We start from the raw sequence: 19,963 nt of genomic DNA on the forward strand, positions 1-19,963 counted from the left end.
CCCTCCATTATTTCAACTATAATAAACTTCAGAGCTAAAGGTGAACCATTCAAGAAATATATGTTTGCTGATGATGTTTTAAAGAAAGTCACAACAGTGAACTGGTGGAAGTCACTTAAGAGTCTCTGAATCCAAGTGCTTAATAGCAGTAGCTTCTTCTGCCAGTGTAGAAAGAATATTTTCTTCCTTTGGACTAATTCATTCCAAACTGAGAAATCGTTTGGGACCTGCAAAAGCAGGAAAGCTTGTTTTTCTTTTCTAGATTATGAACAAACAGGAAAATTTAAGTTGAAGACAACTGAGTTAGCTGCAAAAGCCAAAATTTTAAGTTTCTCATGTTGACCTGGCTGACAGTCGATTTAATTTATGTTTTGTTTTTTAAAAAAATATTTCATTTAACTATTTTAGTTAAAACAATTTTAACAAAAACAAACCTGATTTTAAAAATCTTGAATGTTTAACTAAATTCAAGTATCAGAGGGGTAGCCGTGTTAGTCTGAATCTGTAAAAAGCAACAGAGGGTCCTGTGGCACCTTTAAGACTAACAGAAGTATTGGGAGCATAAGCTTTCGTGGGTAAGAACCTCACTTCTTCAGATGCAACTAAATTAACTAAATTCAAAAATTCATATGCTTGTTTTGTTAAATTATATGTTTGCTGTTGAAGAAAAAAAATCCAGAATACGTAACGTTGTTTTAGTTAAATAAAACAATTTAAATGTCTAGTGATGTTCTCCTAGTACAGCATGGCAAGAAAATCCTCCAAATATTAATGATTAACCTGCTGAATTGGAGATAGTTCACCTACCAATGACTTCATAAATATCTGCTTCAATTACCTTTGGTAAATGAAATAACCAAACAATCATTCATTCTCTGATATAGCTATAAAACTAATCTGAAAAGTTTTCAAAATAAATCATTTGAAAAATTTATAGTGTGTACCTTCTAAAAATGAAACCTACATCTCTATCTGAGTTGTGAAGAATATGTATTAAGGTTATAACAACCAACAAGAATGCACTTTTATGTAGAAATCCATGATTAAATTGAATCTTCCTGACTAGTGATTTAAATCAAATCCACCTTGCCAAAGGATTTTCCCTTCTTGGGATGATGTCAAATAGAGACATGGAAAAAGGCATGAAACATGAAGAGATACAAAGAAAACAAGGACTCAGGTTTGCTGATGCGCATGATCTGGGCCTGCTGGGAGCTTTACAGAATGAGAAAGATGAGGTCTGGAGTTTGTGTTGACAGTGTGGGAGGGAGATCCTTGCCACTCAAAGCTGTTTCAACAGAAACAGCTGATATTTCTGGGCTGGGTGAGTCAGCACTGCTCCTAGAGAATGAATCAGGAGAGACAGTGGAGGATAGTACCAGAGAGAGAGAATGGAACCCAGGACTCTTGCTGCTTCTGGTACATTTGGGGCAAAAGGAGAATGATAGAGCAGGGGTCAGTGGAAACTCCCATACCTTGGGCACTTTCTTCCCCCCTGTCCAACCTGGCCTTTTGGTTTTTAGGTCATGTTCAGCTTGACATAGTGAAATCACAGGAAAAACTGGATGTGAATATCTGTAAAGCCTGGTCCTGCTTCAGTAAACAGGCTTCCAGCCCTTCCTAATACTGCTATTGAGTGGGGGAGACCACTCATACACAAAGCTGAAAAGGAGCAGAGGCCTCCAATCTATGGAAACCTCAGCACTGCTGACAACTGAAACAGGAAGTACTGAGTAAAAGGAATTCCCCTGGTGTCCTTGAAATACTGCCCTAAAGCCCTCTCTCTTCTCTCTCTCTGCCTGATTCGTTGGCAGGTTGGAGGAAAAAGAAGAGGCCAAACTTCTGCCTAGAAAGAGGACACAAACATCCCAGAGGAATTTTTGTCTGCTCTGAAATGGAGTTTGGGTTTAAATATGGCTGCAGTACCACAAGCGTGCTACTAGACCAGCCAATATCAGGTTTAAGAGGGGGAAATCTCAAGACAAATTTTACATTTTAGTATGTCTACACAGTAATTAAACACCTGCAGCTGGCCTGAGTCAGCTGACTCGCGCTTGCAGAGCTCGAGCTGCGGGGCTGTAAAAATGCGGTGTAGCTGTTTGGGTCAGATTGCAACCAAGGCTCTGGGGCCCTTCTGCCTTGTGGGGTACCAGAGCTCGAGCTCCAGCCTGAACATCTACGCCGCAATTTTACAGCCCAAGTCAGCTGACATGAGCCAGCTACGGGTGCTTAACCACTGTGTAGACATTCCCTATCTTACCTTTAAAGTGTGGAATTTAATGTTTAATATTAGTAAGTATGTTGAGTTTTGACAGAGGAATCAAAGGCTGCTAAATAGCCTGGCAGCTTGACTTATGGCTCTCTGTTGATCCAAACTATTACAGTTGATGTTTCTCCCACTATCTCCTCACTTCCAGAGATTCTGGTTAAGCAATACCTCCAATGGAAAATTTGAAGACCTTCAGTGTAACCTGAATGACTTAATAAGGGGAGGTACAAATCTGAGTTGGGGCCACTACAGCTGATAAAACAGGTGGAGCCACTACCTACTGCCTTTGGTTCTAAGTTTTAAGAAAATGTATTGAGTGGAGATAGAAGTTTGTCAAGGTAAACTTTGAAAAATGTTACATCAAATGCCAAATTGAGAATCTGAGACCTGTTTTGTAAGAATCAAATTACTACAGAACAAGGATCTAAATTTGACATTACTAATAGATGTTAGATAATTAAACTACCATCCTCTTCTCGCCCTCTCAGTCCTTATTTTAGAGCAAAGCTTTTTTCAAATTTTATCTTGTGTACTGATTTAACTGTTTTAGATGCAGTTTTTACTCCTGGGGAATTCTGCACAGAATTCATGTCCCCTGCAGATTTCTTTACTTCCCCACAGAAAAATGACTTCTGATGGGGAAGCAAAGGGAAGCTGCAAAAACAGTCATGTGCTCCTCCCTGGCAGTGCAGGCAAGTCTGTTTGGGCGCCCAGAGCAGCTGGTAGAAATGTAAATCACCACGGGGGGGGGGGGGGAGGGAGGGAGGGAAGGGAGAATGGGCAGTCGTGCGTGAGAGAGTGTATGAAACTTGGTCCCTCTTGCTCGCTATTGTGGCACACTAATGTATAGAATCACAGAATCATAGGACTGAAAGGGACCTCAGGAGGTCATCTAGTCCAGTCCCCTGCACTCATGGCAGGACTAAGTATTATCTAGACCATCCCTGACAGCTGTATACTCCTGGGGGAATTCTGCACCACTGCACAATGCAGAATTTTGCAGAAATTAATGTGCACACAGAATTTCTTTTCTCCACAGAAATGGGCTGCAATGCTGCTAGCTGCCACAAGGGGCCACTGGACCCAGCAGAACCCAGCTCACACATAGAAGACACTGCTGGGGGAGGGAGAGGGAGCTAGAGGTTCCTGGCAGCTGCTGTTCCCAGCAAGCCATGAGGGAAGAAAAGAGCAGTGTGCAGGAAACTCCATGCAAGCCTGGTACCAAGCATCAGGCTGTTTCTCCCTCTGTATCTCTGGGCTCTTGGGGGGAGGGTTGTGGGTGTCTGGCCCCCCGGCTGGGCTCGGGGGAGGCAGAGAAACAGGAATGGGACTGTCATTGTTTCTTTAACTCTCTATTCCTGGGGGAATTTTTGTGTGTGTCTGTATTATTATAGACATGCTTGCTGATAGGTAGGGCTTGTCTCCACCACCAGGGAGATTGATGCTGCCGCACTCTAGTGAAGACCCACTAAATAGACGGCAGAGCGCTTTCCGGTTGACCTTGGTACTCCAGCTCTCTGAAAAGAGTAAGGGAAGTCGACCAGAGAGCGTCTCCCAACGACTCAGCGCCGTGAAGACACCAGGATAAGTTATTCACGCAGCTGGACTAGTGTAACTTAGGTCAACTTACCCCTGTAGTGAAGACAAGCCCGTATTTTGAAATAAATTACCAAAATAATTGAAACTGGCATGATTATGTAGTGTTATAATAATAAAAATTTGCAGACTTTAAAATATTATGTGAAGAATTTTTAATTTTTTGGTGCAGAATGCCATCAGGAGTAAATTTTCCCTTTCCTTAGTAGTTCTTTTTGTTTACAGGTTAGTAGTTACTATTCAGCATAATGCATATTCAGTACCAAAAAATGCACTAAAACAATAAAACTGTAGCCGTAAAATTTAACACTGCAATTAACAACCATCAACAATTAAATCTGAAAAACAAGTACCGTAAAAACTAAAATTTGTGATAAATCATACTGGTACATTTTCTCTTGCTATTAAGATTTCCATTTCATTCCATGGCAAACTATAATTTCAAATTGTACCTGCAAGAGTAGGGACGCCATATTAACACTGAAGTAAATCACTGATAAGTATCTGGAAGGCTAGATGGTGCCAAAAATGGCGAAAATTAAAATATTAATTTTCAGTTTAATAGTGTAATGCTAGCATAACAAGATTTCTAACTTATTTAAATCTGATATACTGTAACCATTCTGATTGTAAAGAACCTTTTCTCCTGAGTATCTGAATCGAGTTTCTCCCACCACCATTTTGGGATCTTGGGTAAGAGAGAAGAGATAATTAACAATTTCTGAATTTATGTTAGCATGTATTACAAAAATCTTTAACCTAATCAGTTTCATGCTCTGGTTCTCATACACACAACTGGTACTGTCAGTAGTGGCAATATTACAAGGGAATTTTTAAATCCAAGGAAAATCTTTAACTGAAATTTAGGGTTTCCCCCTTTTTCAAAAAATCTTTGTCAGGTGTCTTAGGCACAAAATATAATGTACCTTTAAAGAATTAAAAGATTTCCAATTAAGCAGTTTCGATAATAAAGAGCCTCAATTTCATTATTTTAAAGTGTTCATATTTATTTAAGATTCCAAATACTTAAGTATAATTGTTCACACACCAATCAGTTCACTACATTCTGGGTACTGTATAGGTGCATTTAGGTATAATTTTTAAAGCTGTGGTTCTAAAAAGTCACACATGAAACATATTTGGAAAAAGATTTACAAGTACAGCCCCCAACCAACTGTTCCCCCAGAAGACTAGTGGCATATAGGGTCTGCTCTAAAGCCCACTAAAACCACAGGAATCATCAGTGACTTCCATGGGCTCTGGATTAGGACCAATAATGGGTTTAAGGAGAAAATGACAAGGGGATGCTGCTCACTGAAAACACACTGAGTAGCTCCCATTTGATTCCAGCCTTGTAACAATAAGGTGGTAACAAGATGACTCCGGACCACTGAAGTACTTCAACATAAGCACACTGAAACAATGCAGAGATGAACTCGGTCTTTGCTCTGCAAAGAACATTTAAGTGTAAAAAGTGTTTACATCACTAGTTCACCTCTATATTTTGAGCACTGAGGCAAGTACTTATTTTACTCTTAAATGTTTGACTATCCTCTTATGACTGAAGTGGAAGTTCACATTTTTAGCACTTTATTTTCTAGCGTCCATTTGCTGAGGGAAAAAGGAAGTGCACTGAAAAAGTCAGGCATATGTATCTCCAGTGCAAGTTTATTGCAAAAAGAGATGTTTGAATTATTTTGATTTTTTTCCAAATGGAAAAATATATATTTTTAGATAGCCTTTTTCCTCTGAGTAAATACAACCTAGGAACAATTACCCTTCATGAACCCCATTTTCTTCTTTATTCTCCTGCAAAGACTGTCTGACTAACTAGTCCTCCCAGCTGAAAAGGAAGTGCCAGTTCTCCTTAAAGTTCTCCAATGATCCCCATTTTAAAGTTTTTAGAGTTGCTTGTTTACCTCTCAGCAGCCTCTGACAGAGTATGTCTACACTGACAGCAGGAACTAGGATTGCAGAATGGGCAGGAATACCCAAAATAGCTTTTACCCAGCTAGATCAAAGCTAGCTTGAGTAACAATAGCAGTGTAGCTGCAGCAGACCAGGTGAGCTGCTCCAGTAAGTGCCTAGGGGCCTGGGCAGGGTTATACTCAGGAGGATAGCCCCTGCCACCATGGCTACACTGTTGTTGTTACTCAAGCTAGCATGGATCTAGCTCGGGGTAGGCAACCTATGGCACGCGAGCTGATTTTCAGTGGCACTCACACTGCCCGGGTCCTGGCCATCGGTCTGGGGGGCTCTGCATTTTAATTTAATTTTAAATGAAGCTTCTTAAACGTTTTAAGAACCTTATTTACTTTACATACAACAGTAGTTTAGTTATATATTATAAACTTATAGAAAGTGACCTTCTAAAAACGTTTAAATGTATTAATTTACATTTAATGGCACACGAAACCTTAAATTAGAGTGAATAAATGAAGACTCGGCACACCACTTCTGAAAGGTTGCCGACCCCGATCTAACTAGATTAAAGCCAGATCAGGTATGCTTATAGATGCTGCAATCACACCTCCTGATTGCAGTGAAGACATACCCTAGTCTTCTCCAGTTCTGAGCTACTGCTCTTCTCTAGTGCTTTCTAACTGCCAAGCAGCATCCCTTTTTCCTACCCTCTAGGAGAGTGTTATACTATCACTATTTCCTCTAGTAATACAATCTTCCTTATGCTTTGCGCTGAACATGATTGTCCTTAACAATCAGCACAGTTTAACCAGTTTTGAACATTCTGGAAAGTCATACTATAGATTACTTAAGAATCGGAAGATCTAGTACACCAAGAGAGTGGGACATACTGACCAGTTTTACCGAAAGCAGAGAACCCCCATCTCTAAACATAAATAGGTGTTTGAAACGCATCTATTTCAATAATGGTCTCTACAATAGTATATAAAATCTACGAACCTTAAACAATATGTAGATGTGTGTGCTTGTGGAAATGTACACCTAAAAACTAGATTATACTAATAAAAAGGGGGGTTAAAAAGAAAGCTTGTTGTTTCAGATTTAAGAATGTATAGAAGTCTACTGAAGTATTTAAATTAGCTCAATTTTAAAAAGTTATGCTAATACAGCATACATTGAATGAAAGGTTAAACTCACATTAACTGGAAAAGTTACTTTGGACACAAATTTAACATTTGCCAGATTCTTCCACCTCAAACCCTTCCTCCAAGAGAAAGATGATGTCTGGGAAGTGCAGAGAAAACAGATGGGCAAGCTCCCAAGTCCAGTTAACAACAACAAAAAGGCATGTCCATTCTTCCAGTATTCAACCTTGCTTAATTGAAATACAAAACTTAACTATTATGGACAAAATTCCCCTTTTTGTTATAGACCCAAGTCCCTAATCTGGAGCTGATCTTAGGGGCTCACATGTCCTGGTATGCAGTATTCTGATAATCTCAACAAAGCAGGATCTCTGATCATGGGGTATGTATTTTGCAGAACTACAGAAAGAGGAAAGAAGTTAAAATCACTATTTTGCTGAAACTCTCCTAGTTTCTCTGTCTGAGCCTGTAGTAAAATTAAGATCCTGTGATTTATGATTTCATGCTGCCATAGAAATTGTGATGTCAGATTTGGAGAAGGACATGGGCTATTTAATAGCCACTATCAAACCCAAACTATTAGGGTTTGGGATTTTTTGTAAGTAGTGAATGGATTTAATATTTTTCCTAGGATGAAAGCTGCTCCCCAAATCTTTAAATGCAGCAGTGGGAATTCAGAGGAATAATCTATTGCTAATGGAAAATGCCCACTTCCAAAGAGTTGAGAAAAAGCATGTCTCATAGCCTGACAAATCAGGCTATGAGACTTTGTCCTCACCCACAACTATTTCACATTTGGGGACAATATATACCTTCAAGTCAGCGGCACTGCTATGGGTACCCGCATGGCCCCACAGTATGCCATCATCTTTATGGCTGACTTAGAACAACGCTTCCTTAGCTCTCGTCCCCTAACGCCCCTATTCTACTTGCGCTACATTGATGACATCTTCATCATCTGAACCCATGGAAAAGAAGCCCTTAAGGAATTCCACCATGATTTCAACAATTTCCATCCCACCATCAACCTCAGCCTGGACCAATCCACACAAGCGGTCCATTTCCTGGACACTACTGTGCTAATAAGCGATGGTTACATAACCACCACCCTATACCGGAAACCTACTGACTGCTATACTTACCTACATGCCTCCAGCTTCCATCCAGGACACACCACACGATCCATTGTCTACAGCCAAGCTCTAAGATCCAACCACATTTGCTCCAATCCCTCAGACAGAGACAAACACCTACAAGATCTCTATTAAGCATTCTTAAAACTACAATACCCACCTGCTGAAGTGAGAAAAAAAAAAAAAAAAAAAAAAACAGATTGACAGAGCCAGAAGAGTACCCAGAAGTCACCTACTACAGGACAGGCCCAACAAAGAAAATAACAGAACGCCACTAGCCGTCACCTTCAGCTCCCAACTAAAACCTCTCCAGCGCATCATCAAAGATCTACAACCTATCCTGAAAGACAATCCCTCACTCTCACAGATCTTGGGAGACAGACCAGACCTCGCTTACAGACAGCCCCCCAACCTGAAGCAAATACTCACCAGCAACCAAACACCACACAACAAAAACACTAACTCAGGAACCTATCCTTGCAACGAAGCCCGATGCCAACTCTGTCCTCATATCTATTCAAGTGACACCATCATAGGACCTAATCACATCAGCCACGCCATCAGGGGCTCGTTCACCTGCACATCTACCAAGGTGATATATACCATCATGTGCCAGCAATGCCCCTCTGCCATGTACATTGGCCAAACCGGACAGTCTCTACGCAAAAGAATAAATGGACACAAATCTGACATCAGGAATCATAACATTCAAAAACCAATAGGAGAACACTTCAACCTCTCTGGTCACTCAGTAACAGACTTAAAGGTGGCAATTTTGCAACAGAAAAGCTTCAAAAACAGACTCCAACGAGAAACTGCTGAACTAGAATTAATTTGCAAACTAGATACCATTAACTTGGGCTTGAACAGAGACTGGGAGTGGCTTGGTCATTACACAAATTGAATCTATTTCCCCATGTTAAGTATCCTCACATCTTCTTGTCAACTGTCTGGAATGGGCCATCTTGGTTATCACTACAAAAGTTTTCTCCTCCTGCTGATAATAGCTCATCTTAATTAATTAGCCTCTTAGAGTTGGTATGGCAACTTCCGCCTTTTCATGGTGTGTGTGTGTGTGTGTGTGTGTGTGTGTGTGTGTGTGTGTGTGTGTGTGTGTGTGTGTGTGTGTGTGTGTGTGTGTAACTTCTTACTATATGTTCCATTCTATGCATCTGATGAAGGCTGTAGCCCACGAGAGCTTATGCTCAAATAAATTTGTTAGTCTCAAAGGTGCCACAAGTACTCCTCTTCTTTTTGCAGATACAGACTAACACGGCTGCTACTCTGAAACAAGTCAGGCTACGTAATTCATCAGAAACCAACAGAGGGCAGCCCTCATCTGATTGAGGTCTCATACACAGAATAAAGTTGTTGACAAGATCAGGCTGATCAACCTGAACAATACATGATATTCTTGGGGCTAACTGCAGCCTCTTACAGAAGATTAACTGCTACAATGGTGGCTTTTATGATCTGGGGAAATTAAAAATAATTAAAATGACAGGAAAAAACCCTCACCTCACAATTACAGGACATGCTAATATTCTCCCTTAACAAGTTGAAGTTATACCCTTGGTGGATTTAACCTCGAGAACTAGTCAATACTTTAAGTATCAATGAATGATTATGTATTAATGCTAGCAGGAAGAGACTACAAATGCATGGTTTGGCCTGATGTCTTGCAAGTGACAGAATCATATTGATGGCCCCTCCTCCCAGAGATTCTAACTAACATTTTGATATATTTCAGTCATTAATTTTGTAAAATTTTGTTAACTGTAACTTACTATGGACTATTTTCTCCAGGGTTGAACACTTAATGGGAGATGGTATGAAGAGATAATAAAGCTCACTATGTTAAGCATTTTATTTGTCTCTTCATAAATTTACACTTCTCTTGCCTTTTCATAGCTACTGTGTTAGACAAGATTTTCAGTAGTAGCCAGGATTCCACTATCTATTTTCTATTAGAAAATAAAGTTCCATTTACAACTGCAAATTTAACTTTTTGGGGAGGAGGAGAAAAAAAGATCAGAGTACCCTGAGCTACCATAAGGCATATTAGATTATGATTATTAATCACATTTATGACAGTAGTACCTAAAGACCAACCAAGAATGGGTCCCCAAAGTGCTAGGCACTGTAGAAACAAAACAATAGACAACTTGAACTCATAGGTCTATGCATTCACTTCCTCTTTATAGCCTGAAGACTTATTTCATTTGTACATGCTCTCCATCACTGCACTCCTGGCTAGGAGCAATAGTGAGTGATCCAAGAGGATTTCTATTAGTCAGGCACAGGCAGACCATCAACAGTAACCAATATTCAATCAAATCTCCATCAGCACGGGGAAACTGTATTCTGAAGTTGTTCCTAAATCTTGGTTTCTATGCAGCCTGCTGCTATGAAGGCACTGGCTAGATCCAGTTTAAGTGATGTTAACAAGAAGTTCAATATTTTTAGAAAGGATACTGTAATGTTATTTTTCATATTTTTTAAAGTCATCTCTTATTCTGCAGTAACACTGTGGATGCTCAAGGTCAAAACACATTCCTTTACTGAAATTCCATTTCCCTTCTCCCACATTCATGCCTACTACACACTGGTTTGTTTTTGCACATGAGCATTGGGCTGAAAGTATTAAAGTTCTGTCATATACAGAAGAGTATTTAAACATTCGTTTTGGATAAACTACGTGGATGAATTACATGGATTTTGGAAACCTACATAGAAAAGTACACAGCAACTTTGATTTTATATTACAAAAATATATACCTTTAAGATGAAAACAGTACTTATAGGAAAAAGTATTTTAAACAAATACTTAACATCCTAATGTTCTTCAGAATAGACTAAAGGACTGGATTTACTTACATAATAAGTCTTCTGTTCAGGAACCAATATTTCCGTCTGTTTCTGTCATATCCAATGGGTTCATGTCGAATGTATGGTTTATTTTTTTGGATTTCAGCAACACAGTCAGTTACACCAGGCACCTTATGCGCTACACAGACCTCACACTGCCATTCGTCCTCTGGTACCTCTTCAAGAGGTGGTTTCACACACTCTAAATGGTACACAGCTGAGCAAGTTTCACAGCAAAGCAAATCCCCCAGTTTGTGACAAACCCTACAGTGATCATCATACTGGATAACACCTTCAGACATTAGCTCCTCACGTGCAATGTTTGTTGTAAGAAACTGATCTACTAAGAACTGTAGAACTTTGATTTTACTCTCTATTGGTCCATAAGGATAGTCCTCTGCCTCTTGATAAGGAAGAACATGATGGTATTCCTTGTCACTCTCACAATATACCCGCAGAACCTCTGGCCACGTCATTCCATCTATGAAATACAAAGTGGAATTAACGCTATCTTTGAGGTCAGCAGGTCCAAAGGTAGTATTTGAAGTGTCTTCTTCTCGTAAAACTGCTTTTAAAAGCACTATATGCATCTCTGCCATAAGTGTGCATTGCTCTTGACTTACCAGAGCAGCACAGAAGTCCTCAAAACGAAAAGGAGACAGGCGTAAAACAGTGCCAAAGTTCCGTAGTACCTCATAGATGGCAATAACATTCATTATATGCTCATTAGGCACCATTAAGTCCTCAGAGGATTTAGGAAACTCAAGGAGTGGTATGTCTTTTTCTTCCAATATTGGAGAACGTGGACGATGCACTCTTTGTCTTCTTCTACCTGTAAATAAAAGTAACAGTAAGAGTTTTGCTAATCACAAGCCAATATACTTGAGTGTGCCTCCTATGAACAGACTTCACGTGTAAAATTTTCCTTCAGAGCTACTGGAAATTAAACCTTCATGTTTTATCAGCAGCTGCACTCAGCTAAATATAGTATTTCTGCAATTACTCCCAGTATTTTCACCTTACCCATATTTTTAAGAATACTAAATAAAATTACTTCACAAGTTTCATTTCAGACTCATGTTTAAACTTCAGATTTTTAATACACTTAAAAAGTTTCATAAGTAATCTAAATCTGACATCCAATTCTTAACATTAAATGTAAAATCCAGACTGAGTATTCAAATTGGCAAAGTAAGCAGAATCAGAAACCTAAATAAATTGAAAACAAGTAGACAAATGCCCTCAGCACCCAAAACACTGATAGTTTCTCATTTTCATTCAGTACGACTAGTTGTTTTGCGAAAGCTTTAAATAAAATTTCCTATCTCTGAAAGTTTTTAATTCTCAACTGATTTTTATACTCAATACAATTCTTCAAATTGATATTTTATTCCAAATTAAACTGGAGTACTAGCAACAAATCATGTTGCTATTTGCCTACTCAGCAATGGTGTACAAACACTTCGTGGCAAGTGGGTGTCTTCAGCTATCAGTTTCTGCAGAAACTAAGTTTTTTCTTTAAAAAATTAAGTTTCCAGCCCATATGGTTGTGAAGGAAAGCTTCCAAATACGTATTGATGTCCTGTCTTCCTAAATTTGGAGACAGATTCCATGCTCTGCTATTTTGCCTGTCTATAATCAACTGAAGAGTAAAATTAACAGGACTTTGATCAGCATCTCTATTGCTAATGAAAATTTGTGCCAGTGGTGAAACTGATCAGTATGTCAATTTCATTGCAGCTGCTTGGAGAAGACAGAAGTACCAGAGCCAAACACTGAAAGTTACTTACTGGGGAGGACATAAAGAGAGAATAGGCAAGGAGCAGATTAGCAAAGACCCACCCTAACTTTCAGGAAACTCTGGAATGGAGAGCTTTGTTTTGGGGTTTTTTTGTAATCAGGAGACAATTGGGGTTTTCAAATTTACTGAAAATAGAGTCCCAATCAGGGTTGAGTTAGAGCACTCTCCCCTTTTACAATAGGTGGGAATTGTAGATAAATTAGCTTTCTAACCAGAGTACTCCCTCTGGCCACTGCTGGTGGTTCTTTTCTGCTTTCTCACCCCCCCCCCCCCCCCAAAAAAAAAAATAAAAAGGTCTATACTTGATCTTCACTTCTGGCTTGCCAGTATCTGGTAAATGTTTAAAACCATGCTTGCAATAAAACAAAAAAGGACCTCTCCTTAGAAAGTTTCCACCATGAAGGAGAGAGATGTCCAAATGCCCCTAAAATAGCTTCAGAAAAATTAATCTTATGCCTAGAACTGCCTTTTCTTATTATCAGAAGCCAGTGCTGATCCTAAGAATGCCAAAGTAATATTTTAGTTTCCTTAGATTTAGAGGGAAGGTCATTCTTCAGAGACGCAATTATAGAAAGGGGGGGGGGGAGGAAGGATGGGGGGAAATCCCATCTCACCTAACCAATCAGAAGAGCTATTCAACTAACACAGGAAAACCAGGCATAATCAGCACAGCCTTCTAGAAGGGGAGCAATGTCACAAGATTTTTTTTTTAAACTATCTCCACTGTATGAGCTATCATAAAGAAGGATAAGGAACATTTATTTCTTTATATGGCACTATAGCAGTTTTTAAGAAAACCTACAAATATCATGTTCAATGTTATTGGGTTAATTTAAAAGGATTCAACTACAGGTAACTGTTTTGGAGCTATTAGATGGAGTATTCAGATGAACTCACCAAAACTGTTAGAGCTTTTTAACTCAATAAAGGGTTAGGCATACAGACCAGTGAACATTAATTTAAAAATCAAAAGACTGAAATGAAAATCTAATTTTAAAAAATGTCTTTCTTTCATTCAACACATCAATCTTGTAATCTTGCTGTATTTTAGTCAATAACTAAGCAACTGTCAATATGTAAAAGGAACAGTTTGAGCTGAACTCTGTTGCCAAAGTTTCTTTACAGGAAGAACAGGAGTACTTGTGGCACCTTAGAGACTAACAAATTTATTAGAGCATAAGCTTTCGTGGGCTACAACCCACTTCTTCGGATGCATATAGAGTGAAACATATATTGAGGAGATATATATACACACATACAGAGAGCATGAACAGGTGGGAGTTGTCTTACCAACTCTGAGAGGCCAATTAAGTAAGAGAAAAAAAACTTTTGAAGTGATAATCAAGATAGCTCAGTACAGACAGTTTGATAAGAAGCAAGTGTGAAAATACTTACAAGGGGAGATAGATTCAATGTTTGTAATGGCTCAGCCATTCCCAGTTTTTATTTAATCCTGAGTTGATTGTGTCTAGTTTGCATATCAATTCCAGCTCAGCAGTCTCTCGTTGGAGTCTGTTTTTGAAGTTTTTCTGTTTTAAGATAGCCACCCGCAGGTCTGTCATAGAATGGCCAGACAGGTTAAAGTGTTCTCCCACTGGTTTTTGAGTATTATGATTCCTGATGTCAGATTTGTGTCCATTAATTCTTTTGCGTAGAGACTGTCCGGTTTGGCCAATGTACATGGCAGAGGGGCATTGCTGGCACATGATGGCATATATCACATTGGTAGATGTGCAGGTGAACGAGCCCCTGATGGTATGGCTGATGTGATTAGGCCCTATGATGATGTCACTTGAATAGATATGTGGACAGAGTTGGCATCGGGCTTTGTTACAAGGATAGGTTCCTGGGTCAGCACTACAAAAAAAAAAGGATTCTGCGTGGACTCCTCCAGACGGTCGAAACAACAGACTGGATTTCTACATAGATTGCTTCCGTCAATGTGCAAAGGCTGAACTTGTGGAAAAGCAACATCACTTGCCCCATAACCTCAGCCATGCTGAATACAACGCCATCTACAGCCTCAGAAACAACCCTGACATCATTATCAAAAAGGCTGACAAAGGAGGTGCTGTCGTCATCATGAATAAATTGGAATATGACCAAGAGGCTGCTAGACAGCTCTCTAACACCACATTCTACAGGCCATTATCCTCTGATCCCACTGAGGATTACCTAAAGAAACTACACCATCTGCTAAAAAAACTCCCTGACAAAGCACAGGAACAAATCTGTACAGACACATGCCTAGAACCCCAACCAGGAACATTCTATTTGCTACCCAAGATCCATAAACCTGGAAATCCTGGACGCCCCATCATCTCAGGCATTGGCACCCTAACATCAGGCTTGTCTGGTTATGTGGACTCTCTCCTCAGACCCTACGCCACCAGCACTCCTAGCTATCTTCGAGACACCACTGACTTCCTGAGGAAACTACAATCCATCGGTGATCTTCCAGAAAACACCATACTGGCCACTATGGACGTAGAAGCCCTCTACACCAATATTCCACACAAAGATGGACTACAAGCTATCAGGAACAGTATCCCCGATAATGTCACAGCTAACCTGGTGGCTGAACTCTGTGACTTTGTCCTCACCCACAATTATTTCACATTTGGGGACAATATATACCTTCAAGTCAGCGGCACTGCTATGGGTACCCGCATGGTCCCACAGTATGCCAACATTTTTATGGCTGACTTAGAACAACGCTTCCTTAGCTCTCATCCCCTAACGCCCCTACTCTACTTGCGCTACATTGATGACATCTTCATCATCTGGACCCATGGAAAAGAAGCCCTTGAGGAATTCCACCATGATTTCAATAATTTCCATCCCACCATCAACCTCAGCCTAGATCAATCCACACAAGCGGTCCATTTCCTGGACACTACTGTGCTAATAAGCGATGGTCACATAAATACCACCCTATACCGGAAACCTACTGACCGCTACACTTACCTACATGCCTCCAGCTTCCATCCAGGACACACCACCCGATCCATTGTCTACAGCCAAGCTCTAAGATATAACCGCATTTGCTCCAATCCCTCAGATAGAGACAAGCACCTACAAGATCTCTATCAAGCATTCTTAAAACTACAATACCCACCTGCTGAAGTGAAAAAACAGATTGACAGAGCCAGACGAGTACCCAGAAGTCACCTCCTACAAGACAGGGCCAACAAAGAAAATAACAGAACACCACTAACTGTCACCTTCAGCCCCCAACTAAAACCTCTCCAGCGCATCATCAGAGATCTACAACCTATCCTGAAAGATGATCCTTTACTCTCACAGATCTTGGGAGACAGACCTGTCCTCGCTTACAGACAACTCCCCAACCTAAAGCAAATACTCACCAGCAACCACACATCACTGAACAAAAACACTGACCCAGGAACCTATCCTTGTAACAAAGCCCGATGCCAACTCTGTCCACATATCTATTCAAGTGACATCATCATAGGGCCTAATCACATCAGCCATACCATCAGGGGCTCGTTCACCTGCACATCTACCAATGTGATATGTGCCATCATGTGCCAGCAATGCCCCTCTGCCATGTACATTGGCCAAACCGGACAGTCTCTACGCAAAAGAATTAATGGACACAAATCTGACATCAGGAATCATAATACTCAAAAACCAGTGGGAGAACACTTTAACCTGTCTGGCCATTCTATGACAGACCTGCGGGTGGCTATCTTAAAACAGAAAAACTTCAAAAACAGACTCCAACGAGAGACTGCTGAGCTGGAATTGATATGCAAACTAGACACAATCAACTCAGGATTAAATAAAGACTGGGAATGGCTGAGCCATTACAAACATTGAATCTATCTCCCCTTGTAAGTATTTTCACACTTGCTTCTTATCAAACTGTCTGTACTGAGCTATCTTGATTATCACTTCAAAAGTTTTTTTTCTCTTACTTAATTGGCCTCTCAGAGTTGGTAAGACAACTCCCACCTGTTCATGCTCTCTGTATGTGTGTATATATATCTCCTCAATATATGTTTCACTCTATATGCATCCGAAGAAGTGGGTTGTAGCCCACGAAAGCTTATGCTCTAATAAATTTGTTAGTCTCTAAGGTGCCACAAGTACTTCTGTTCTTTTTGCGGATACAGACTAACACGGCTGCTACTCTGAAACCTTTCTTTACAGGGAAAATCTAAACAAAAATAATCCATAAGAATAATTCCAATTACAGGTAATAAATTAGATGCATTTGCAATGATCCAATTAAAACACACAGTGCCATATAAAGCTTTATATAAAGTTTTGTATTTATAATATTAAACCTCATGGGCTAAAATCAGAATTTATACAGAAGTTCAAATTGACCCCAAAATTTGAAAGTCAAGATGAGTTCTTTCCTTCTTGTGTATTGCCATCAGTGAGAGATCAGGATGGCCAAATTATGTCCTCAGTGACCCTTGTTCAACCCCACTGTCTTCAAAGGGTTTTCACTGGTTATCGACCCTGTAACTGAAAGAACTAATCACTAACAAAAGCAAATATCAAGCAACCATAGGGTTTGATAGAGAGATAGAGACCTTTGACAGAAAGGTCAGATCTGTTGAGTTAGAAGGTGCCATTTTTGCAGGGTTTTTTCCAGAGTAGAATACATTTTAAAGCAGCACCCAAACTTTAAGGTGGTACTAAAGAGAAAAACTCTCAATTAACAGAAATACAAAACAAAAAGAAACAATATTTTATGGAACATAACGCACCTTAAAAATAGGTATTTGACAGATAGTTCCATTACAGGAATAGTAAATCAAGGGTTGAGCCAGTATAGAAAGAGGATATTAGACTCAAAACAACTACTATATTAGGTAAATTGCTCCCAACCTTAAAGTATTTAATCTAATTTAAAGTTTAATACATTTACTTTATAATGTGAATAAAAATCTTGTGCTACGATGTTTGAATTACACACTGAAAGGGTAATACAGTATAAAAGATGAACTGCCAGATGTTTCCATTATAGAAGAAATGGATCAAGATTGAGAAGTGTATAAAAATAAATTTCCAAGTTTAGTTAAGCTAGAGTTGTTACCCTGTGGAAAATGGAAGAAGGGCATATAAGCATTCTTTCAGTAAACAGCTGCACAAGTCAGTGGAAAATGTTTAAACATGGCAGGCATAGAAGAACATCGGGATTTCACAGCTACAGATACAAAATGCTGTTGCAGCAAGAATATATAGAATAAATTCATTCCTTCTATTGTTGGGATTCAAAATTCTTTTAGGCTCAAACTTGAGTCAGTTTGATGAAGACACTTAGCACCAACAAAAGAACATGTATTTCCTTGGAATTAACCATAGACTCCTGAAACTTACTTCTGATTCAAGTGGAACAGTCTGGAGAATAACCCTAGTAGCTGTGGTCCTATCCCAAATTTTTTTCACTGAGACCATTCAACCAAATGCAAGGGAATCTACAAACAAATGTAATTTTTGCTGCCCAAGTTCTGAATTAAAAGAGCTCCTCTATCTACCATAAAGGTGGCCACAGAAGAAGAGTAAGAAGCCTAAAGAAAGAACGATGGGTCTGGATCATCTTTCATGTTGACCTAGAATCATCAGGCTTTCAAAATATGAACTCTGTACTCAGACAGTTCAGGAGTGAACTAGAAGAGGATATGACTGGCTATGAGACTGGAGAAAAGAAGGCTTCACCCTAACCCTTCAGATACTTTGAAATTTGCTGCATTAGAATTTATGGGCTTATGAATTAAAAACACCAATAAGCTTATATTGTTCCAAAAATGAGAAAGACTGAGCTACGTTTCTCTGATGCAGTTGTGTATCCCCAGCCTAAGAGGCAAAATTGATATATATCATGCCAGTCTAAATAAAAGGAGCAGAAAGGCCATCAAGTGGAACATTCCTAGCCTTTTCTGTCATGGTGAAAACAAACAAATTTCTTAAGTACTTTGAGGAGAAGCTTGCTGGTATAAATTGCTGGTCTCAAATGCAAAGAAAAAAAGCTAATAACTGGTCAAGATATGGAGAAGCCTTACAATGTAGCACTTCACTTCAGCATATGAAATGATGCACCAGTTATATTATTCCCATCATCCTCCAACTTCTACTGAAACTATCTATTTATATAGTGGTACACACACTGTGGTCTCCGATGGCCCTCAGAAGAGGTAAAATACCTGTTACATTAATAACTGAAGCAGGTGTGAGAAGTAAACTGAGCTCTTAACTTCAGGTTGCAATTAGCATTCAGGTATCTTCTGACACCTCTTTGTCTCTAGTTTGCCTTGGTATAAAGCAGGAGGGCTAAATTGCAATAAATCTAAGGGGTGCAAATGAGCAAAGATATGTCACATTATGTAATATTAAATTCACATTCAGTATGCACCTAACTAAATTCCCGTGTTACACTTTTATAAATTGCCTGTTTACAGCCTAACATACCTAGCTCCCCGTTACGCTACTTCAAATTCCACTTCAACTAATACCATTGTAAAACACACATTATTTGACAGCCTCTCCTTAAGAGCTGAGAGTCATCTCTCTCAGCTCAGCCACACTATGGGTACGTCTTCACTTACATCCGGGTCCGGATGTAAGCAATCGGTTTTCTGAGTTCGATTTATCGCGTCTGGTTAAGACGCGATAAATCGATCCCGGAAGTGCTCGCCTTCGACGCTGGTACTCCAGCTCGGCGAGCGGAGTACGCAGCATCGACGAGGGAGCCTTCCTGCCGCGTCTGGACCGCGGTAACTTCGGACTAAGGTACTTCGAATTCAGCTACGTTATTAACGTAGCTGAATTTGCGTACCTTAGTCCGAAGTGGGGGGGTTAGTGTAGACCAGGCCTTTGTTTTGAGTAATTCAGCAATGTCTGCAGAGTGGCTTCCAGAACCAGGCAAGAAAAGCATACAAAGGTGCAGAACATTTTAGGAAAGAACCATACCCAGTCATTTCTTATATGAATGGCTTAGCTGCATGGTATTTAGGCCAGTCTTGTGCTTTTATACTTATTTGTTAATATGGTTGGTGCTATATCCTCCCTCACAAAGTCTGAAGATTATGTGACAGACACAGAAGATGCACTGGAATATTCAGAAGACAATGTTACATATGTGTAAATGTATTGTTAGTGAATGTAGCACAGAACTGTAACAACAAGAAGTCAGTCAGAAAAGAAAAAAAAAAAAAAAGAATGACAACTTTACAGAAAAGAATCAATCAAA

At 39.6% G+C, this 19,963-nt stretch overlaps 1 protein-coding gene across 3 annotated transcripts in view; it reads right to left on the reverse strand.

Annotated features, from left to right (window-relative positions):
* Window positions 1-19,963, reverse strand: part of BPTF (bromodomain PHD finger transcription factor) — a 93,784-nt gene that overhangs the window by 59,390 nt on the left and 14,431 nt on the right. For all 3 annotated transcript variants that reach the window (XM_065415359.1, XM_065415361.1, XM_065415360.1), the window contains exon 3: window positions 10,944-11,766. In XM_065415359.1, the coding sequence (XP_065271431.1) occupies window positions 10,944-11,766 (823 nt within the window). The remainder of the gene's footprint in view (window positions 1-10,943; window positions 11,767-19,963) is intronic.

This window comes from Emys orbicularis, chromosome 13 (assembly GCF_028017835.1).
Source record: "Emys orbicularis isolate rEmyOrb1 chromosome 13, rEmyOrb1.hap1, whole genome shotgun sequence".
In the NCBI taxonomy this organism is placed as follows: Eukaryota; Metazoa; Chordata; order Testudines; family Emydidae; genus Emys; species Emys orbicularis.